This window comes from Thamnophis elegans, chromosome Z (assembly GCF_009769535.1).
Source record: "Thamnophis elegans isolate rThaEle1 chromosome Z, rThaEle1.pri, whole genome shotgun sequence".
Taxonomy (NCBI): domain Eukaryota; kingdom Metazoa; phylum Chordata; class Lepidosauria; order Squamata; family Colubridae; genus Thamnophis; species Thamnophis elegans.
In genome coordinates this window covers 90852607-90877023 of record NC_045558.1, presented here as the reverse complement: position 1 = coordinate 90877023, position 24417 = coordinate 90852607, and the positions used below count along the sequence as shown (strand labels likewise).

The 24417-nt window shown below is 38.8% G+C and overlaps 1 protein-coding gene across 1 annotated transcript in view; it reads left to right on the top strand.

Moving 5' to 3' along the window:
* LOC116521223 (B-cell antigen receptor complex-associated protein beta chain-like) overlaps positions 1-24417 on the top strand; it is a 39155-nt gene that overhangs the window by 5424 nt on the left and 9314 nt on the right. The window contains exons 2-3 of the mRNA XM_032235913.1: positions 14793-14931; positions 23659-23711. Of these exons, the coding sequence (XP_032091804.1) occupies positions 14793-14931; positions 23659-23711 (192 nt within the window). The remainder of the gene's footprint in view (positions 1-14792; positions 14932-23658; positions 23712-24417) is intronic.

Below are 24417 nucleotides of genomic sequence, written 5' to 3'. Positions count from 1 at the left end.
TGACCATATTGATTAATCGTGTTCATTAAAACCATACTAGATTCCTGCGGTTGTTCCAATATTATGACCAAATCATCCGCAAAAGCGCGGACTCTGTATTCTTGCTGCCTAATCTTGATCCCTTTTAGACCATCCAAGCCCCGTATTTTATTCAACAATACTTCCAAAGTTATAATGAACAATAGTGGGGACAAAGGACAGCCCTGTCTTGTACCTTTTCCGATTTGAAAAGGGTCTGTTAAACTTCCGTTGACTATGATTTGAGCTGTTTGCTGTTGGTATATTGCTTTAATTGACCGTAAAAAGCTATCTCCTATCTGCATTTTTTGCAATATCTTCAACAGAAATTGCCAATTAACTCGATCGAAGGCCTTCTCAGCATCCAGAAATATGAACGCAGCAGGGATTTGGTTGTTCTTTCCCAAATATTCTAATGCATTAATGATTAATCTAACATTAGTCTTCATCTGTCTCCCCTGTATAAAACCTGTTTGGTTGGTATGTATCAATTGTTGAATAACCACCATTAACCTATTTGCTAGTATTTTAGTAAAATATTTATAATCTACATTAAGTAATGAGATAGGTCTATAATTTTTTGGTTGGGTAGTATCTTGATCTTCTTTGGGTATCAAAGATATAAACGCTGTCTTCCAAGATGGGGGCACATTACCTTCCGTTTGAATTTTATTAAATAGTTCTCTAAGAGTTTCTACCATTTCTAACTGTAAGTTTTTATAGTAAACCGCTGTCAAGCCATCTGTGCCTGGCGCTTTCCCTAACTTTAGTTGTTTGATTACCTGCAAGATTTCCCCTGAGGTTATTGGTTGGTTCAACTTTTGCCTGTACTCTTCTCTAACTAGGGGTATTTTCTCTTTATCTAAGTATTTGTCTATATCTAAACCCTTAATTTTGTCCCCTTTATACAGTTCTGTAAAAAATTCCCGAAATGCCTTTTGAATCTCCTCCTGTTGAAACACCTCCTTCCCTCTATAACTCAATTTGGTTACATTTCGAATGAGGGGACTTTCTGATAGCTCTGAATTCGCTAGTTGGGTATGCACATGGACTTGAAGAAAAGTTAGAAGATCTTAGTGACTCTAATACGAACTTGGTAATGAAGATGGAGGCAGTCCAGCAAAAGGTCAGCGATGCAGAAAATGAAATCATAATGTTACAGTATAGGCAAATGGAATTTGCTTTAAGGATAAGGGGCCTTCCTGAAAATACACAAGAGAACCTGAAACAGATTCTCTCCGAAACCTTTGACGTGATGGTGGGAAGGTCAGGAGGGAATCTTGATTGGCAAATCGAAAAGGTTTACCACGCTAATTCCTGGCTGGCAAAACAAAAACAATTACCAAGAGATATAGTGGTCTATTTTGCCACTAGAGATGTGAGAAACACGATATTACAGGAATCCTACAAAAATAAGCTTCAAATCGGGGGTTGGGAGGTGACTGTCTTGAAGGAGATACCACCTAAAATGCTGAGATCTAGGAAAGACTATGCCTTTTTAGTTGAAGAGCTTAAAAATCGCCAGATACAGTTTAGATGGGATGCACCAGCCGGCATCACATTTAGCTACCTTGGAAAAAGACATCGCCTCACTACAGTACGGAAGGCACAAGATTTCTACACCAACGTACTGAAGGGTGGACAACCCCCTTCCTCTAGATCCAGACAAAGAGAACAAGAAGGACATGATGGAAAGCAAACCACTCAAGTATTAACAAGGGGGGATCAACTTGTTCTCTCAGAGGTACAAGAAGCTGAAGAACAAAGACAAGACCGTGTGGTTACTAGACGAATGGAACAGGAATTAAAAAAGCAATGTACACAAGCCACCGCTCAGGAGCATACAGACGTTACATCAGAAGCAGTGGGAGGAGCTAGGCCAAAGGTTAAATTCCAAGATATTCAGATGGCTCTTTAAAAGTTTCAGGGGGCTAATGATGGTAACTAAGTCTCTAATTTGGAATATTAAGTGATTGGATCAATTTAACAGAGGATAGAAAACTCAATATTGAAGGGTATGATCTGGTATATGGTTGCTTATTTGTTATATAATTAAAAGGTGGATAAGAATTTTAAAAGTCATATTCTAAAGAATGCCTTATTGCGGCTTGGGAAAAAACATCAATATAAATTAAATGATATGGTAGACTTACAAAAAGGTTAAGGTATTCTGGACAAAAATCTGATGGATTATGCAAAATGTTCTAAAAAAAGGATAAAGTTTACCCTCCCACCTATTTTTTGTTATGTATAATTACTGACTGTACAGCAGTAGAGATTAACTTAATTTTGCACTTGATAACTGTAGCTAGATTGTTGGTGGTGCATTACTGGAAGAAGGAAGATTTGTCTACTATCCAAGAATGGACATTGAAAATCACAAACTTAGCAGAGATGGCTAAATATTTGCATATCTCAAAGATAATTCAAACGAGAGATATAAACAAGACTGGGTAAAATGGATTGACTATATTCAAAATAAATATGGGTTTAGGAAATTTCAGATAGTTTATGATTAAGATCAGAAATGATACAAATTGTTTATAGTTAGCCTAGCAAGGAGGAGCTAAGTTCAATTCAAAGACGTTATTAACTTTCTACTTTCTCTTTAAGTATATTTTAAACTGTTTTTGTTAAAGATTTATACCTTGTATTGGTTCTGGGAAGTCATGGTGGGGGAAGGGTGGGGGGCTTGGGGGGAGGGTGGGAGGGAGTGGAGTTTACTAAGTTGGAGGAGGGGTGTTGGATTTTAAGGTATTATGATTGTACGTGTATACTGCTATTTTTTCTTTTTTATGTATATTGAAATGGAATTATAAATACCATCAACACAAAAGGGAGTTTGCTCAGAAGCTGAAATGCACCAAGTGAATTAGAGGAAGAGTTGGAAGCAGAGGAGAGAAGAAAGTTAGGAAGAGAGGGATAGGAGAGAGGGTGAAGGGGGACGTTGAGGTCTATAAGGAGGAATGGTAAGGGGAGAGAGGAGAAGGGCAGGGGAAGTAGAGTAGAAAATGATGGCGGGAAGACAGGATGTAGAAAGGGGGAGGAGAGAGGGGGAAGAAAGTGTCGGATAAGGTATAAATATGGTGTATGGAGAGCAGAAGAGCCAATAACAGGGTTTTTCTTTTTTTCCTCTTTGGTAATTGATGGTAAGATGAATTGATGTAATTACTTAATAATACAACATGATATTGACTACGTAATAGTATACATGTGATTATATGCTATGAAAATGGAAAATAAAAATCTTTCTAGAGGAAAAAAACTTGTTATTGTCTTCCACTGAGTGTATTAAACATATTACATCCTTGGTTTGGGGATTTGGGCAGAAATGATTAGAATCATATTAAGTAGTATTAGGGAGAACCTAAACCAAATAATATCAGTGCCCTCTGTTCCAGATATTATTATGCTTCTGTTCCATGAGAATGTTGTACATTTTAATAAAAGGATAATAGAATATGGTATACATACAATGCAGCTGATGAGAAAAGAATGCAGAGCAAATGTTTGCAAATGTGGGATCTGGATGAAAATTAAAGCAAGGATCTCCCAATAAGAGCCCACCAGCTTGAACCACTGCATCCCTGAAAAAGTGTTTGAATGGAAAAATTGCCTGACTCCTTGTTGAAACGGTCTGTTCCAGATCTTCCTGACCCCCAATACAGCTGTGAAATGACAGTATTTGGCTTTCTGGGTAGATGCTTTGCACTGTAAAAAAATACCAACTCCAGACCAGCAAATTGCTCAGCCTCAGTCATCTGGCTGCAGCAAGGAAAAGATTGAAGCTTTGCCCAACAAGGGAGCAAGGGCTAGTGACCTCCGCTTCCCCTCCCTCCATGCAATCTTCGACCAAGACGTCAGCATCAAATTAACTCATCTCTACTTGCAATCGCGAGTGATAAAAAACCCCTGCTTTATGGAAGCCCCGCAATGATTGCAAGAAAAAGCCTGAATTAGGAGAGGTCTTATGCCTGCAGCCTGGACCAGCGCTGCATTGCTCCTCTTCACTTCCATGACAGAGTGAGCGAGCAGCGAGTGGGGGAAGGCCAGGGGAGGGACCGTACCAATATGGGGGCCTCCAGCTCTTCTGATATGCAAAAGTACTCCCAAATTCCGCTATCGGTCCAGGCATACTGGTCCAGACCAGTAGGAACCCACCACTGAGTTAAACCTAACTTAATTGAAGAAAGCTTTATTGTAGATAGAAGGAAATGTGTTCCATTATATTAATTCTGCAGCTCCTCCAAGGAATCCCACAATTAAGAAAGTCAGATGATTGGGAATTCTAATCTTCCCTTAGACCTAAAAGCTGGCTCAGTGGCTTTGGATCAGTCATTCTCTTCAGCCCACCTCATAGAATTATTGTAAGGCAAATAGCAGGCAGTAACATCACATACACCATCTTGATGGGAGATAATCACTATCATAGTTATCTTTATAATATTCTTGAAAGTAAATTAAATTGAGGTGATAGCTGAACTAATGTTAGGGGTGGGTTTCAGCCAGTATGCACCGCTTCAGGCATACTGGTTGGTGAAATTTAGCGTGTCTCCTTGTACCCATTCTCTGGAGGCCCAGTACCGGAACGCGCTGCCTCGGGATCCTGAAAAGCATCTCTCCGCCCCTTCCTCCTCTTTCCCAAGCAGCTTGAAAACGGAGGAGGGGGAGAAAGCCCATGCTGGATTGGGCTTCAGCGCTGCTCTGGGCTTCTGAAAAGCCTCTCTCTGCCCCGTCCTCCTCTTTCACATTTTCCAAGTTGGCCACCCCCACCCAGTCACACAACTGCCAAGCCACTCCCACCTGGTCACATGACCACTAAGCCACTCCCACAAAACTGGCCACATCTACAGAATAAGTTCTAAATTTTTTGAAAGCAACCACTGGCTAATGTTATCTTGATTAAGATCACACATTGTACTATGCAACAAACTACAACAACAAGGCTTAGTTTAGCAATATGTGCAAACTCAACCATTGAGTTTCAGAGCCACATAATGTTTGAATGCAAGTCTTTTGGATCCAGCTTAAATCTACTACACTGGTGAAAGGCTGTTAAACTGGGATTCCTAAATAAAATGAGGATTATAAATGAAATAGAACTAGGCCAATTTTTATTAACTTTATTTCCATATGTTAAATAAAGCTATTTATTTAACTGCTATGGAGCCATGCAGGGGCAACTCTCTAGGCTGTCTTGAGTCCAAGTTTGATTGAACATTGTTTCTTCCCAGGGGCCCTGTGGTGAGATGGGTAAAGGTCTAATACTATCATGCCTTAATCCCATCGCCCTGGAACTGAAGGCGGGAGATCTTTATTATGCAGGGTTTTTAATGGGCCATTGGCAAAGGTGGGGGCTATTAGGAGTGAGTCTGCTTCCTGCCTAAAAACACATTTCTCCATTTCTGATCCAGGGAAATATAATATTCAGCCTTTTCAATATTTCCCAGGATATTTCATTTTTCTAGGAGTGGGCTGGGTGCTAACTTCCTACAATCCATCCCTTTTTTTCAAAACATGTGAGTGGGACACACATGTTCTTGACAAAAGACAGCCAGATTAGAGAACTTGATGGGTACTTTTTTTTTCCTGATGCAAAGTGGGAGGCATTAAGAGAGGCAGCAGAAGAAAAGAATTCCTTCAGTGGTTCCCAAAGAGAGCTTTCAACCATGAAGGTCTAAGAGCCAGGGCAAAAGTTTTGGAAATAAATATATAGTATCCAATTTTCTATGCCAATTAATCTCAGATATCACTTTCTATGAGCTCCCAGACAGATTTCAAGCAAGCAGAAATATACTGTGTGTGTGTGTGTGTGTGTGTGTGTGTGTGTGTGTGTGTATGTATGTGTATGTAGCTGCTTCAACAATGCAGAAAATATAGACATATTGGACAAATTTCCCTCCCACCAGGCAGAAAGTAAAGGTGTTCAGAACTTGCTATGCCAGTCACTCTCAAATACAATTACCTGAGTACATTAAAGTAATTACAATATAAATGAGACAAGAAAGAAAACCTTACAATGAATTTCTGTGAATGCAGCAAAGAAAGAAAACCTTACAATCAATTTCCACCCTCCCTATAGTCTTTACAGCTGTGGATTGAAAAGAGTCTTTCAGTCTTTACTTGTCCATTCCAGGATCCTTTCTTTCATGTCTGCTGGATGGCCTCCGATTAACCTAATTGCCCAGTTGATTACTAGTATATCAATAGCATATTAAATAGTATATTTTGGATGTTCGGGATTTTCTTGGCGTGAATAGCTGGCCAGGCAAGTGTGCACCGGGTTATATCAAGTCACTTCAAGTTTACTTTAATTGAAATTGCAATTGGTGTTGGGAGCAAGCGGGGCAGGACTGTCAGTTTACTTATTGCTGAATGATTGAAGTTATTGGTCGGCTGTTAGTGATCAAATAGAGCCTCCCCCCCCCCTCCTGTCACACATTCTTTTTCTGCGTGGTGCTTCTTCCCCTTTCCACTCGAAGGGAGGGAGGGAGAGAGAGAGAGAGAGAGAGAAGAAAGAAAGAAAGAAAGAGGAAAGAAAGAAAAAAAGAAATTGGAAAGAACAGAGAAAGAGGGAGAGGAAGGCAGAGAAAGAAAGAAAGAAAGAAAGAAAGAAAGAAAGAAAGAAAGAAAGAAAGAAAGAAAGAAAGAAGAGGAAGGAAGTACAGCAAACCCTGGCACTAGACATGACTTCAAAAGATGCCATGTGTGTGTTTGTGTGTGTGTGTGTGTGCATACACATACAATAGATATAGGAGATAATGTATCTTTTTGTGTGCCTATACACACTCTATACCATGTAATATGTACAGTAGGTACACATATAGCATACACACATAGGATTAACTAGTATATTTTGGATGTTCAGAAGTATTAAATTAATAGAGAGATAAAAATTGTATCTCTTTAAGGCCTTTGAGGTCAGGAGAAGCCAGGCAAGGTGCCCCTTGATGTGAGTGATGTCAAATTGCCCATCCAGTCACATGACCAACCAGCTATGCCTATCCGGTCACATGACTAACCACTCACATGGCCATGAATCCAGACACCCCCAGTCACATGACCAATAAGGTACACCCACCATCACATGACCAACAAACCACATGCACAAAAAAGCCACGCCCACAGAACCAGTAGTAAAAACTAGTTGTTCTTACTAGTTGAAAGTTCAAAATCCTGCCCTCCATACACAATTCCATCACATGGTCCAATCTCCTGCTGTCATTCTGGCAGTTCCTATCAGGTGCAAAGCTGATAAAGGAGGACCTTGGCTTTTTAGAAAGAATTTTGTTTTGGCTACATAGTAAGTGACTCCGTACTCCCCTCCCATTTTCCCACAACAGAAGAATAGTAGAATAAGAGAAAGTGGCCAAAAATCCAAAAGAAAGCTGCAGGCCTGACATGTAATTCATTTTAGAGCTAGGAACATCCTTCGAGACAGTTCCCAGGAACATCCTGCTCTGTATATAAGGTGGGGCTACCAAGGAGCATGTACACACAAAGACAAGGGTATCTTACAGAGATAGCAAAGCATGGACAGAGACAGGGGCCTGAACAAAGAACGCTTTAAAGATCACGTTGGTGATGAAACTTTGATTGGATAAACTTTGTTTCTATCAGCGTAAAATGTATCTAATACTCTGAGCCCCTCTCACAGTGTGTGGCTATTCCTTACATGCTTTTGTCTGTGTTTTGCTTTGGCCAAAGAAATAAAAAAGCTGTTATTTTTGCAAGCCTCGTCTCAAATCTAATAATAAAATAAAATTTCTGTTTATAATTTCTTTGCTCTTTTATCTGCAAATGATTATCTTGCATGCATTATAGCAGGCGAACTCTGCCCACAGTAGGAATTTGATCATGACCGGCTCAGGGCTGCCTCAGCTTTCCATCCTTTTGAGGTTGGTAAAATGAGGACCCAGAGTGTTAGGGGCAAAATGCTGACATTGTAAACTGGTCAGAGAATGTTGTGAAACATTTTTGGGAGGTATATAAGTTAAAGTCCTACGACTTTCCTTCCTCAAATGCCTATCCCTCTGTTTCCTAGCTATAATAATGTGAGGTAATTTGTTTTACGAACTGGAGAATGATAGCCAGGCCTTACAATCTGATAAACTTTTCATGTATACATGTAGATTTAATTTCCAATCATTTTTCCATCTATCTAATTCTAACAGATTGGAGGCGTTTTTAGTTTTGCTTTTGCATTTGTATTTAAATTGGATCCTATATTTATTCTTTGAAGAATACTCAGAAAACCTTCAACAACTTATGGACAAATGGCTCTTTTTAAAAATGGAAATGCTTGGTGAATTAATAAGGTCCTCTGCTAGAGCAATATATAATTACAATAATAAATGAAATCTAAAATAATAATAATAAAAAAACTGTGAGTGCACTTTTGCAAATCGGTAGGGAAGGTAAATGAAAACCACCCCTGAAGAATATGCTTCCCGATCTGTATAACCAATTCACAGATGAACCCCAGAGAATATAGTGTGTCTTACTCCTAAGTACATTTCCATTTGGATGCCACAATAAGAATCCTCCCAAACACTGCTTTACTAGGAATAAAGGCTACTGTTTTTTTTAGTCGCACCCATTGCATTCCTCCTATTGAAATATTTTACTTAGCACAGATGCTTGTTTACAGGAAGATAGAAATAGTCATGCCTTTCATTTATTTATTAAACAAACGTATATAACAGCCCAACTCACATATAGGTAATTCCAGGTGGGTTATAACATTTATTCAAACATGCCAAAAAAGAGAAGCCAGAACACAGTAGTTCTTTCCTCAGTATTGTTGGAAGTGCAATATGAGGAAACCTACTGCTCGCCTTAGGGCTTCACTTCTCCCTTTCACTATCCTCACCATAGATAGAAAGTGATGGTGCCAGACCCAAAATAGCTACTGGGAGAAGATTCTATGGGTGGTTACAGAAGCCTTTTCTCTTAGAGCAACTGGCTATGAGAGGGTTGTTGAAATGCAGCTCTGAAATACTGAAATTCTTGCTCTTCTCAAAAAAATAATGGCACCTCAATATATGGATATTTTTTTAGAAGCACCTGATAATAAGTTTAGTGGATCAATTATAATAATAATAGCCTGACAAAAGTTGAACAGACTGATTAGAAAAATGCATAGTATTATAGCCACATCGTAATCTCATCTTTTATTCTTTTTACATCTACAGAAGTTCAGAAGAGGAAGAAGACTAATCCTACTGATATAAAACATTGTTTATTGCTATATATTTTTAATTTATCCCAAACAAAAAAGTAGCAAAGTTTTATTAATATATTTAAAAATATAGGTGCACATGAGGGGGACCTAGATCAAAACACAAAATGGGTTTTTATACCCCTCTCCCAGCGCTCAACACTGTTCTGTTTTCCCATTGGCTGGATACTAACAAGCTCACAACCTATCCGGAGTACTTATTAACAAACATTTCCTAGCTGCAGGGCAAAGTCTAAAATCTCTCTAGATACAGGGCAAAGTCTCCCTAACTACAGCTCAGAAAGCACACCCCCCCTCCCTTATCTGTTTTGGGAGCCATTTTGTTAACTGTAATAATACTAATTTTTCAAAAAGGTCTTTAACTGTAATTAAAACTTTAGAAGCAATACTTTATATTTCACAATGGCAATTGTTGGGGAAGCTGATAAGTCCTTATCTGACTTATCTGGTGTTACCCTGGAGACTGCCTGGAGAAGTCCCTGAACTTTTCTTGGAAAGATTTGTGAAATGATCTACCATTGTGTCCTTCCTAAGGCCGGGAAAGAGTGACTGGCTAAAGGTCGCTCAGCAGGCTCCTGGATTCTAGTCTTGCCTTAGGCACGCCACTACACTGGGTCCCTTTCCGCGTGCTAGGTGCAATTCCCTTATTAGGATTTACCCTTGAGGCGCCCTGTGAACCAGTGAGGAGGCTTCTATTCTTTGCTTTAAATGGAATTGAAGGGGGCATCGTTGGGGGTAAGGGAGGGTCAGCAAAAAGAAAATCCATGGTAAACTGATGTCAAAATCAATAGGATCATTTTTCTATTTTTTTCCTCATTGATGGTGTGATAAACGTTCACATATGGAACTACCCGAGACAATAACTTGAAAGTAGCAAAAACGGGCCTAGCAAAGGTGAAGCATGTCAAGGCACATGTCAACTCTTTTATCTCCTTGCACAAACTCATTTCCTTCCCCTCCCCTTTTTCTGTTTGAAACATGCAGCTTACTTCTCTCTCCAAAGCCCCCCTGAAAAGCATCCATTTTTAGCATTGCATTCTGTTGTAAAACAAAGAGAAAACTCATGAATTGAAGATTCAAAAGGAAGTAGCTACTGAAATTTCAGAAGCTTCTGGTGAAATCAGCCCTATGGAAAGGTTAAAGAGCCACCGGCAATGGTACAGAAATGAGCTTGGAAACAAACTAAGTGAAAAAAGATTTTATTGTTAGGTTGCTGACAAAAGGGGAACAATTTGCAAAAACTATCAGAAAACATGCAGAAGAGCAAGTAACACCTGCTTCATGTACTAGGCCTCAACAATGGTGGAAGCCTGCAGTGCTAAAATAGCTCTGAAGGTTAAAAAACGGCCACAAGTCACTCCCAAAGCAAAAATAAAAGGAAAAAGAGAAATCTCATCAGTTGGAGATCCAAAAGGAAGTGGCTACCAAAATTTCAGAAGCTTCTGGAGACATCAGCCTGAGTGTTAAAAACCCTATGGAAAAGTTAAAGATCCATCGGACAATGGTACAGAAAGTTCATGAGCTTGGAAACAAACCAAGTGAAGAATATTTATTTGCTAGGTTCTTAACCAAAAGATGAGGATTTGCAAAAACAAAAAACAAAAAACAACCCTGTTAGACTTTCAGCAGAGCGAGGAAAAGTTGCTTCACATTCGGTGGCTGAAAAAGCAGGGAAGCCTGCAGTGCTACTAGATCCTCAGCAGTTTTCTTCCCTCAAGAGACTTCCTCAAGCATCCATTCACTCTTTACATAAGCATTCAATTTTACACCTTCCAATTGAGCTGCCTCTTTTGACTACTTCTATTGTAGTGGATGGTAGTGGTGAGGAACAGCCAGGTAAAGTGGCCTTTTTCTGAAATCTGGCAACAGATCAGCAAGGCCCAGCCATGTGAAACACCTTGTAATTAGTGAGCAGGCGAAAGAAAAAATATCCAGAATGAACAAATAGCAGAGAAGCATTTGGAGAAGAAACTTGAGTTTCAGGAATCAAGAAAGGAAAACCTTCTCAGATACTTAATAATTGGAAGAAACAACTCCAGAATTACTACTGAGGAATCTGAAACTTTGAACGAATTGTTGCCTGATAAAACATTCTCCAATGAAGCACATTGGGAGTACCAAGACAAAACCCCCCTGCTTCCCTTTTTTTCTGACTTTGTCAAGCACTGATAACTATTTTCTTCAGGCCAATGTGTTTGTAACTGAGGTGCAAAAACAGTTGGCACACCTGATCCTTAATGAGCCTCTGAGGATCCTAATTGCCCAGTTGATCCATATGATAAAAGTGAACTGCAGAGAACTGACTACCCAGACGTCCTGTGGTTTTCTCATCTCTAGAATAGGGCTTGCAATGAGTCTTCAATAAGAGAAAACCCATCCAGGAACCATCTGCTCTGTTGAAATCCTACTTGTTGCTGACTAAAAATGAAATCAATATGACTACAGAAAGCTCCAGAAAAATGGAGAAACCTTCTGATGAGGTAAAAGCAACCTACATAAATAATTCTAACAAGTGCATTAAAAGGAGTATTACAAGATTAGGTTACTTAGATGGGCGCCTTTTTTCTCCAGAAGGCCCAATTGATATAAATTGTGCATTTATTTCTTCAAAGACATGTACTGTTTTTGACTAAAAGCCTTGTTAGATTGTTTATTGTAATGTGTATGGGCCAAGACCACTTCTCTTCCTGATTCCCATCTCTATATACAAGGATAAGCAACATGTAAGGTTCTTACAAATTGTGATCAGCATCTGGGGAGAGCCTGTATATCACAAAGCTAAAGTAATTGAAACGTGAAAACAGGAAAAACCAAATTAGGTTTGTTAGTATTAAATCAGAAATTTCAGATATGATTATTTTAATAAAATTAAATTGATAAAACTGTGGTTGCTTTTAAAGGGTCTGGATATACCTTTCTTCTGGGGAAAAGAGCTTTTATGTTAAAATACGTGAAGGCCCATCTTCCACTTAACTTCTCTTTCTTTAACCTTGAAGATACTGTACCAAAGCAGGGAATTCGACAATATAGGAATGGCATCAATGGAGGTTGGCAGTTAGGGTTAGGGTTACCCTAACCTAACCCTAACTCCAACCCTAACCTCAAAAATAGCGTGGGATTGATTTTTAAAATTATTGGTGAGGGGAATGAATAGAGGTATCTAAATGTGTGTATTAAGCTTGGATTCATCCATCTTCAATTCTGAGAGGGAACGTCTGGCTGGTAGGTTTGATTTGCTCCATAAGAACTTCTTATAAGGTTTACCAAGACCATGTTGGAGACCCCACATCTTTTTATAAGCAGAAGATGGAGAAAAAGAAAAGTTTCTTATTGAGAAACAGAGAAGTCATAGTGATAGTCTGTGATAGTCATTGATTCTTTTTCCTCAGTATGAAAAATATTTACATTTATCCCTCACTACACCTCTCTTTTTGAATTCAACAGATCTGTTATCAAACTTACAAAGGAACAGAAGGAACCCCTCCTGTAAAACCGTAATTCTTGCCTGAAGATAATTATTTGCAACTCTACTGTAAAATCCTGTTTATGAGGAACAGTCTCAAGATTAAATGGCAATGCACTTATAAGTTTCACTCTTAAAAAGCAAATTTTTGTTCACAAGATGATGCATCTAAAAGTTGAAAACACTGAAAACATTGCCAAATAATTTGATTTTTTTGCTGGCCGAATTTGTAAGTTTATAATTGGCTTCCTGCTACATTCTTCATGTAGCCTCATATCCTTTTTTCCCTTCTTCTCTTGGCAACGTTCAATTATTTTCAATGCTAAACAAACATTAAAGTTCGGATTACCAGAATGACATCCATGCTAACAAAGCCAAAAATACTGTAAGTAAAACCCCAAACAGCTATGTGGTTACCTGCAACATTTATTCTTAAAACTTTGAAGACAATTGCAGGTGTGTTTCAGTATAAGAGACAATTAAGGCTTCTGCTGCTTGGTTATAGTTTGTATATGTACAAAAGAGTCTTGTGACTGAAAAGCCTTTTAAGTCCATTTTGAGAAACAGAAATGTATACATATTTCATTACATGATAAGAATTTATATACTCCTCCAGTAGAGAAATGGAAGCCATATTTGATTTGAACATTCTCAAGAGTTTTATCCAGTCTAAGATCTCACTATTTCTCTCTTTAATTGTTTTCTTTAAGGACGTTTCTGGATAGACAGAAGAAAGATACACCTATAGAACAGGCATGTAAATGCAGAAGCAACCACTGGTGATGTTCAATTTTCTTATTGGATCTGAAAAACATGGATCAACATTCCCATACGTATTACAAATGTAGCTCAGGCAAGCCTGAATTTAATCATCATCATCATCAATAATTATACAAATTAATGTGTCACTGAATGGTGGATTTTTTAAAATTTTGCAAGTTGCCTGGAATCACTTATGTGTGAGTTTTATGGTTACTTATATTTGTTTAAATAAATAAATATAATCCTGTCATTTTGGGAGTATATTAAACTCAATGACTTACTTCTGAGTAAATATGCTTCAGGATTGAGTGCAGTGTTTAATATAGGTTGGCTTTTACTAGGTAACTGAAATCTCTAGCCATCTCCCTAATGTAGCTGTTCCTGTTTTAAAGTCACTCAATGAGTTTTAATGTCATTTAAGTTGGCAGAATAATCATGCCATATTGACAGTACTATGGATAAAGATTAAAAAAAAAAACTTTTTATGATATAGTTCCCACATTGTGCCAAACTGTGGATGACCAGAAAATTATTTATGGAATAAATCACAGTGGTTGGATTCACAAAATGTGAAGGGAAAATCTGAATGTGTGAAGTCTATTGAGTAAAATGTGGAAACCATATTTTACAGTTTTATGTATTTTGTGTATTTATCATTATTCGTAATGCATCTTTTCAGGAGAAACTTTTTGCTTCAACCATTTGTGACTTATTAAATATACCAAAGATGAACAAACATGGCTTTGGAAGATTTTGCAAGGATCTTTTCCAGCTCTGTCAAACCCATTAATGTGGGAGATAGCATGATCTTTTGAAAAGATTCCATAAGAATAATAGTGACAATTTCCTTAAACCAGAGTGGTATTTACCAGATGAATTGATAATAGCCTTATTTCCATACAACATTAAGGCATACATTTATTTCATACATCATAATTAAATCAAAATTAAATAACATATATTAAGCGTAACAACACTTGCAAAGTTTAGGAATGCTAATACTTTTAACTGCAACTAACTACTAATGTTACTGGCTACTAACACTTAATTAGCAGAAGTACAAAATACATTCCAGAATTCTCTATCATAGTTAAAGAGGGAGCTAAAACTTGTGACTTAATTAGGAGTTCACAGTTAAGTTTGCTCTAAGTTGCTAGCCACATATTCCTACAGGAAGAACCTCCATTCCAGGGCCTGGAATTTGAATCCAGGACATAAATAAAATGTTAATGCAACATGAACATTAAAATCTCAGCCTGAAGTTTTATTATCTTTATTTCACATCCTTTCCTGATGCTTAAATTTCAGCATCTTCTTTGGACAAACCTCTTTGGCTTAAGAATATTTATCAATCTCTTGATAAAATATGGAAAATATACAGCAGTGATAAATCTCATAATGAAGTATCCTCCAAAGAGGAAGAGATGTTCCATCGGGAAAGCACAAAGTATTTTTCTTTTCTTTCTCCCCTTTTTCCTATATTACAAGAAAAAAATTCATAAATCATGAGAAGGAGGAAGATGTATTTAATCATATCCACCTCTTCGCAATTCTATGGACCAGGTCTTGCCACATCTTCCTATTGTGCATTACTTCCTTGCTCTTTATATGGGTCTGTCTACCCTTGAAGACAACTCAGAAGCTACAACTGGTCCAAAAAGCACATGCAGCCCTAGGTTTGCCATTCTTACACCTCTGTTGTATGAGCTGTATTGTCTCCCAGTTTTCTTCTGGATGGCAGGGATCAGTGTATTTTCAGGATCATTTCTGCCTGACAGTATCTGCCCTTCCTATCAGATCAGATAGGGTAGGTATGCTCCGGGTCCTTTCCTGAAGTCTTGGCATCTGATGGGAACTCAGAGGTGTGCCTTTTTCTGTGGCTATCCCTACCTAATGCAACACTCTCTCCCCAAAAGATTCGGCAAACCCAGGTGCAGGATGGAAAAAGAATATCTGAAACTGGTGGCGAAACATCCTAAAGGAATGACTGTGGATCCTGGTTTTTGTTTTAATTTTATGATTTAACAATTTCATTTTATGGTTTATTAATTTTATTGTTATTACTATCCAGAATTTTGATTAAGATGGGCAGCCATATAAATATTACTTATAGAGGTAAAAGTCTTGCATTCCACAGAAATGCTTACTTTTCTTCTTCCATTGAAAAAAGCCACTGCAGATGTTGCCCTTGATGACTGCAAAATTTGGATATTCTCTTCATATACTGCTTCTGTAGTTTGCTGAGGATACCAATTATCTCTTATAGCTATTGCTGTTTTTTTCTAAACATGGGCATATACTAAGGTGACCAGATGTCCCGATTTCAGCGGGACAGTCACAATTTATAACAATTTGTCCCGTGTCCCGGGGCATTTCCCGATTTTCTGGCTTCATGTTGAAAGCCCAGTGGATTTGCTTAAGAAATACTAACCGGGGCAAGACAAAAGACACTCTGTGTAACCTCTATCTCTCTGTCTCAGTACTTTCATTGAAGATATTAAAACTTTAAAGCAAGAAAACTGACCCCCCCCGCCCCTTTTACTCACTTTTATAAGAAAAGATGGCCCAGTACCATAGAGCTCCAGGAAATACTTGGCTAGAGAGGTAGCAAGTGTTCCTTCCTGGATTTTCCAGAGGGAAGGGGCACGGAGGTTGGAGGTCGGCTCGTGTGGAAAAAATGGTGGCAAAGTTTCTTTGAAAAATATTTCCCTGACTAATTTTACCATTTTAATTTGCTCAGTTCTTTGTATTAACAGCTACATCATCCTGGATTGACTTGTAGTGCTCACTGGTGCCTGCTGGTAAGTGAGCTGGGTTTTATTATTTTTTTAATGTATTTTAAAATAATATTTTATTTATTGTGCATAGGATTTTTTAAAATAGTTTTATTCTGTGTGGATTCTTTTTTTAAATTGCCTTAGACTATTTAAAAAAAAGATTCTATCCAAAATAAATTGAAGTGAAACCATTTTTAAAAATTCTATGCACAATACTTTGAAATGTTTTACTTCAATTTATTCTATGTGTTTTTAAATTGTCTTAGACTATTTAAAAAAAGATTCTATCCAAAATACAAAATACCAGCTGCAGTTATTCACTTAAGAACTGTGGCAAGAAAGGTGGTATAGTGACCAAAGTTTCAATGGCATTGAAAAAAGTGACTGATTATCATTTTTCACACTTAGCGACCATTTTCACACTTAGCGACCATTGCAGCATCCTCATGGTCACGTAATCAAAATTTTGATGTTTGTAAATTGTAGTTATGTTGAAATAAAAAAAATTACAATACTATTTTTGCGTTGTATGAAAATTTTTGTTGCTCGGTATAAAAATTTTAATCAAGCCCCTCCTCCCCCCCCCCCCCGTTCAAAGGTGTCCCTCTTTACCAATCTGAAAATCTGGTCACCTTACCCATCCTCCCCCGCTCTTGCCTTTCCTTCTGCTTGCTCCATCCCAGCAGATGCTGAGCCTGCCTCTTATTTGGACCTCCTGCATCCCCCTCCCAAATGGAGCACCCCATTTCAAGCAACGAAAGCCATTTTAAAGCCATTTTTTTAAAATCCCACTTTTAAGGCGGTGAGCAGATCTAATGCTCCTTCCGACTCCCCACAACAGAGAAAGGGAGGGGGGGAAGAAAGTTAGGGAAGGAAGGAAAGGAAAGAAAGTGGGAAGGAAAGTAGGAAGGAAGGAAAGGAGGGGAAAAAAAGAGTGACAGTGGCCTCATTTCATCCAAGCAGGTTTCCATGCCTAAAATGGGACTAGAAACTCCTGATTTCTTGTCTGGTGCCTGAACCACTACTAGGCAAACTGGCTCTCTTATCCATATTTAATCTACTGTGACCAAATATCTTCCAAATCGTGCCAGGAGAGCAGCTCAGCACAGCTGCATTGAGCAACAGGAATTATTTTTACGGCTGTGTAGTTTCTCCTTTTGCAAAACTAGCAGATTAAACAGCAAACTCGCCACAAGATTGCAAGTAACTTCTAAAACTTCTCCTCAAATAGCAGTTATCTGAAACTACCCAGTGAGCAGAGTTGGGTGTTGATATTACTGTATCTCTGTATAAATCCATGAATTTGTTATAGATGGTCATAGACAAATAGCTGTCCTTTGGGGTCATTACAGGTGTCTGGAATAGAAGAACATGGGTGTTTTCCGATACGGAAGCATTTGTATAAAATAGAGTGCAACATTGGCTAATAAACAATAGCTCCAAACTTAGTTTTAAAGTCATACATTTAAATTCATTGCTATTTTCACATACTATGTGAACGAGACAGTTTTTATATTCCAACACTTCAGGATAAAGTGTTAAGCTTATTGCATTGGGAGATTTTGTACAACATTTGCTTAAAATATTTAAGAAAAAAATGGTTGGATATTTTTTTGTTTAGAATGCAAGGCAAGCACACTTTAATTTTAAGGGACTGGGATTTTTTCCATATACTGTACAGCTAGACCTCGATTTACAACCACAATTGACCCTAAAATTTCCATTGCGAAGCAAGATGGTTCCTCATTTCATGACCTTTCTTTCCACAGTTGCTAAGTGAGTCACTGCAGTTGTTAAATGAAACACGCAGTCATTAAGCAAGTTTGGCTTTTCCCGGTCACTTTGCTTGTTGGAAACCAGCTGGGAAAGTGACAAATGGTGATTGCATAATCCTGGATACTGCAACTATCATGAACACATGCCAGGTGCCAAGCAAATTTTGATCATGTGGTCATGAGGATGGTGCAGTGGTCATAAAGGAGAAAAACAGTCACAAGTCAGAAGATCAACAAAGATGATTAGGGGACTGGAGGCCAAAACATATGAGGAACTGTTTCTGGAACTAGGTATATCTAGTTTAATGAAAAGAAGGACTAGGAGAGACATGATAGCAGTGTTCCAATATCTCAGGGGTTGCCACAAGGAAGAGAGAGTCAAACTATTTTCCAAGGCACCTGAGGGTAGAACAAGAAGCACTGGGTGGAAACTAATCAAGGAGAGAAGTTGTGAATGTTCCAACACTGGAAGTTTTTAAAAAGATGTTGGATAACCATTTGTCTGAAATGGCGTAGGGTTTCCTTCCTAAGGAGGGGGTTAGACTAGAAGATCTCCAAGGTGCCTTCCAACTCTGTTATTCTATTCTAAAGAATAGAATTTCTTTAATGTTTTAAAGAAGCACAGAGGGAACAATCCTCCAGGCTTTAATGACTATCACTAAGTGTTGTAGCTTATGATTCTTGATGAATGTATTCTATTTTATTTTTCTTTATGTACACTGAGAGCATATTCACCAAAGACAAATTCCTTGTGTGTTTAGGAGTTTAGCTTCTCTCTCTTGAAAATGTAAGCTAGCATAAGGCGGCATAATGCAAGCTAGCCTTAGCTTTCAAACAGTTCATTTAGTGACCAAAGTTACAATGGCATTGAAAAAAATGACTGATGACCATTTTTCACACTTAGCTACCACTTTTCACACTTAGCGACCATTGCAGCATCCTCATGGTCACGTGATCAAAATGTTGATGTTTAGCAACAGATTCATATTTATGATGGTTTCAGTGTTCTGGGGTCATGTAATCGTCTTTTGTGACAAAATAAAATTTTTTAAATCAACCCCCCACCCCCACCGGTCAATGGTGTCCCTCTTTACCAATCTGAAAATCTGGTCACCTTAACCTAAATCAGCAAATAAATGGATAAAAACTACGTTCATTGGCTTTTCTAAATTGATACCATTCGGATGGTAGCACTAGAATTTCCACACTGCAAGTTGACTAAGATTGGTATTGTTAATGCATAAAGAGGATACCTTATTGAGAAGTCTGATCTAAATTCATAGTAGGCTGACAGTTGGATCCCAGGTGAAGATTTGATTTATAAATAAACAAGGTAGACAACCTAAAACCCACCTGGAAAAGACGGGTTGGTTTTCCAGTGATTCTGGAGATTGGAGGGGAAAGTAGCAAAAGAGAGAAGGGGATAGAGGGATCAGCAAAAAATTCTTCTGAGAATTCAATAAAAGCAATACTGTATCAAATAAGAGATAATGACATCCTCTTAAGTTACTGAGCATGTTTTATTTTAGAAAATGAAATTTTACAAAACTGTAACTAAATACCTGAAGCCACATTTTACAAAGAGTATGGTTTTTTTTCGTGATGGTGGAGATATTACTTGGGGATTTTGGTGGGAGATGGAAATGTCTAAGAAAGAGCCCAGGACCTTCTTCATCCCCCTCAACCTCCCCTCCCCTCCCCTCCCCTCCCAGAATAGTTTAGGGGAAATTTCATAGAAGCAAGAAAGAAAGAACTGTGTTCACTGGGCTGTGTCACCAGAACTGCAACGCTTCCTGTCCAGCTGCTTTGAATGTAGAGAGAAGCTGACACATATCGTGTTTGCTATCTAAAATGAGAAACATTCTTTCTGAAGCTCTCCAGAGAAGGGCAAAGCAATGAAAATGGGCATTCATAAATTATTTGGGCTGAATAAAAGGATAGAAGGACTGAAACTTCTTTATCCATCTTGAATAATAGGATGCAGCATAAAAGAGGTCCTTTCAGCAAATCTGGGTGTAAAATAGAATCATTTGAGGTTTTTTATTCAACAATTAATATATGGGGCCCTGTCCTTTTTTTCAAACTTCTCCTTGACTTAAATAGGGCTTTTGTAAAATTAAGACTAGGAATACTGTAGAAAACATGGCTGTTGTGAATCATATATTTCTCTCACTTTATTTCTAAAGAGTTTAAGATGGCGTGCACAATGTAATCCTAGCTATTCTCAGAAGTAAGTTTTTTCTTAAGTGCAAAGGAGCTTCCTTCCAAGTAATCTTTGCATTTCAGCCTTATAATAATATTGGACTTAAGCTACCTGGCATTACACATTTTACCTTTCAGTAAATGCACAAATAGAATTGGTCAGATTTCATTTCCCAGAGAAAAGATTAAGTATAACAAGATGGAATTTTTTACCCTCAACTTTTACTGAAAAAACATGCCTAAAGCATGATCCAATAAAAAGAAGTGAAAAGTTATATTGTTTCTTGTAATAATTTTAAAAATAGTTAGCCCATGGAAAGAATACAGTTTTAGAAAGATTGTTATGAAGTAGATTCACACATCACACTAACTCATGTTCTATGTAATCATGGATTATTGAATGAACCATAGTTGTTATGTTCATTCAGTACACTAAGGCAAAATCAAATAACATTATGACTTAGCATGAACCCAGTCAATGGCTAGGTTTACAGAGCATACTGTCATAATACAATGTTGGATTTTTGCTTAACATATTCAATGAATTCAGTCAATTGTACTTTATTAGTAAATCATGGCTAAGAAAATACAATTTACAAATATGCCATTGTGGGAAAGAGACAGTGAGTCTTGAAAACATAGAAAGGCAGAAGTGTGAGGGGATAGATTAGAGGGTCTCTTCAAAGGTAAGAATACTCTAGTCTTCAAAGCTTCCTTGCAGGTCCTCCGTTCTGAATTCAGATCTCACTTAATTTCTTTCTGCTACTTGCTTTTCTCAAGGCAGCATATCTAGACAGCCAGTTTAACATATTGTCAGGGATAAGAGGGGAGAATGTGCAGTGCAAGGCAAGTTAAGAGGCAGAGACTGGAGAATTTTCTCATCCATGAGAAAAACATCCAATTGCCCTTCTGGCGCTAAGAGAAGAGGCAGGTTCAGACAAATGAATTTGAGAGGAGGACTTAGCTGTCTGTCAGAAGTTGATTGGGCATTATTCAAATGAGTAAGAGAGACTCTCCAGCTTTCCATAAATCCTCTAGATATAACTTGGACTGTCACCTGACCCTATGTATTAGATGGTGCAAGTGTCCATGGAATGGGTAGAGGTTGATGTGAGTTTTATTGAAAATAAAATTGTCCCCTAGAGTTCTTTTGCTATTGTGCACTGCCCACCAGTGGGGACCAAGAGGCAGGCCATTCAATATAGTGCTTTTGCTGCTGAAACCTATGTGGGTGGCCCAGGCTCATAAGAAGTACTGTTTAGTTCTACTGAGCCCTGCCTCTCTTCAACATCTGCCAATTTTCTGGGTTGCCTGCACTATCTGAGCTACAGGGAGGACATCTCCCGTATCCCTGAAACACCTGATGCCACCCCTTCAGACTTGCTGGCCCAGTTCCCCTCTTCATGACAAGGAAGGTTGAGGTAGAAAGACTGAAGTGGAAAAACTGGAGGAATGTCAGCCAGCACAATGTTGTATTTGACTTTCTGATGGTTGATCTCCCATTTTAGCACCCACCATATGTGATCTGTTAACTGGGCTGCCAGCACACCATGCAGGGAACCTGGGATGGAAGAGAAAATATTGTTCAAGCACACTCTCCTCACCATGTGACACACACACCGCACCAGCCACTTCAGAGAATGTGCCCAGATAGACCTCCAACCTTCACCCCCATTTTTGAATCATCAGCTTAATTGCCCCTAAGGTACTTAGGGAACATTGAAAATTCCACTTCAGCTTTGGTGGTTCAGAAAAACCTGAGGTCACTTAGCCATGACTACGAACTCGTATTAGAGAAAGGCCATGATGAGTAGAGAAGTCCTGAATAGCCAGCCAGGTAGCCGTCTGCAGAATTTAGGTAGATATCAAGTAGGTCCCTCTGGTTTTTATCAGAAATCCATGGCCCTTCTTAGTCTTGGTCTACATAGTGCACTAAGTCAGATTGGCTTACACAACTGAGTAAAAAATGTCTTTGGTTGAAGGTTCATCCCCACATCCCCCTGATGGCAGTTTTTATATGAGTGCCTTCATGAGGTTTGCTTTCTTATAATTCTCCAGCTCACAGAGGAGGCAACGTATGGGGTTTTCAGCAGGTCTAATTTTGAAGTGGGACTTCTCCCAGCACAATATTACCCATGAATCTGATCCTAGATGCAGTTGGTGATATGGTCAGGGGTTGGTGGCATACCTAGAATCGTTTAGCCCCATTAGACTGCTACAGAGGGCACTTCCCTCTTCTGATGGCTGGTCCTTCCAGGTCCACCATGACCATTTTGGGTGGCAGACCCTTGGCTTCCAAAGAGACATCTGCATGCATAAGGCCTGGCCATCACATTCCAAACCACTTGTCAGGCCTACACAGCCTCCTCATTTATACAAGATGGCACTCGTTAAAAGAGTGTTAATCCACAGTATAAAAACAAGATTGATGTTTTCTTGGAAAAATTTCAACCCCATGCTCCAGAGAAGTTGGTACAAATCAGGAAAGACTCTGCCAGCTGTGTCTGCTGATTCTGTCACCAGTGAGTGCATTACAGGCTTTCCGTTGTTTTGCTGACAAGCGATTTCAAATTCCTGCTCAGGCATCTGTGGCTTGGTGTGGCCCCACAGCTCTGGCCCTTTTGCACATGCATACAAATCACAATGTGTGTACAAAAGAAGTTGGTTTTCCTAGTAATTCTGCTTTCACCATTCTTCCCCCCTCCCCCACTATTGCCTCCTATTGATATCGCTCTGGGACTATACTTTCTATTGTGTCTATTACTTGGGAACATAGTTTTTCTTTCTCCACAGGCTGCCTCTGCACTCCTATCACAGGCATGGCCATCCTTTTGCAGCGTAGGTGAAGATGGAATTTCCTCATTATCAGTTGTGTTTTCTTCTTCACCCTGCACATCTCTTCTAGGCCTGTAGCCTATTTGAGTGGCTATTTTGGACACGGGCTTCATGCATGACATGGGCAACTTAAGAAGAGGGTGCTCAAGCCCCACAAGTGCCCAGATCACTGATATTAAGGACAGCAACGGGTGATTGTTTTTTTTTAAAAAAAATACAATAATAATGCTCAGTGATGGTGATGGAAGAAACTACGTATCAACTTTTTATCTTGTTCCACACTGAAACTGTAAAGAGAACATTTGCCATCCTCATTTCTGAATCAGGGCATCAGTTGAGGCAGGGCAATTGATGCCAGTCTACTTCTCTGGCAGTTCAAGGGCTGAAGGGAAACATGTTAACATAGCTGTCTATTTATCTCCCTTGGGGGGGGTGCACTGTATTTTTGTTATATCTTGCCAAAGATCAATTTCTATCCACTCTTGCAGCCTTTGTCAGATTGCAGTGAACACTGTTTGGAACTGCTGAATCTTTGGATGTAATAATCAAAATATCCTTCTTCACCAATCACTTCCACATCTAAAGAGTACTAAAAGCATATCCAGCATGCTTTTCCCAAAACATTTCCCAAAAACAAGGTATATGTGTACTTTCAAGATTATATTCTCTCAGTTTCTAATTCTGAAATTTCCTTGCAAAATCCTTTTTCCAAGGCTGTGTTATTTGTTACTTGTAAAATGATTGCCTGGTTTTGAGCATTACTAGAGCTGTATGGCTGCAATTTTTGGAATAATTTAGGTCGTGTAAAAGAACCCAATGTTCACATTTATGTCAGGTCATTGGGTGCCTTATGGACCTTATGGATTGTGTTTCCACCTGTATTGTGTTTGATTAAAAAGCTCTGCCAATACCTCCCCTCCCCCATCTGGCTACCTTTTCATCCAAAGAGACTTGGACTCTGTAAGAAGATGAGCCCTTCAAATCCAAAAAAGCCAGCCTGAACTGAGAAAGGACCAAATAGTGACTGACTTTATCCAGTTACCTGCTCCATCTGTCAGTTTCACCCCAAAGGTAAAGGAAAAGCAAAGTAGGTTAGGAGTCCCAATCTACTGTGCTCTGTAGCCGAATGAGGCACAAGACAAATATGTGTCCCAATTAAAACTAGCTCTCCCCACCCGGGAATTCTCCATGGGTTTGGGAAGTCCTGGACTATTGCATAAATGTTTGCCACAAAGCTTTTAAGGATACAAGGACATTCCTAGATAAGAACAGCTCCACATCTCCAATGAAGAAGAATTGATAAACTCATTCTTCTAGTCAGGAATTAGCTGGAACTTGATACAT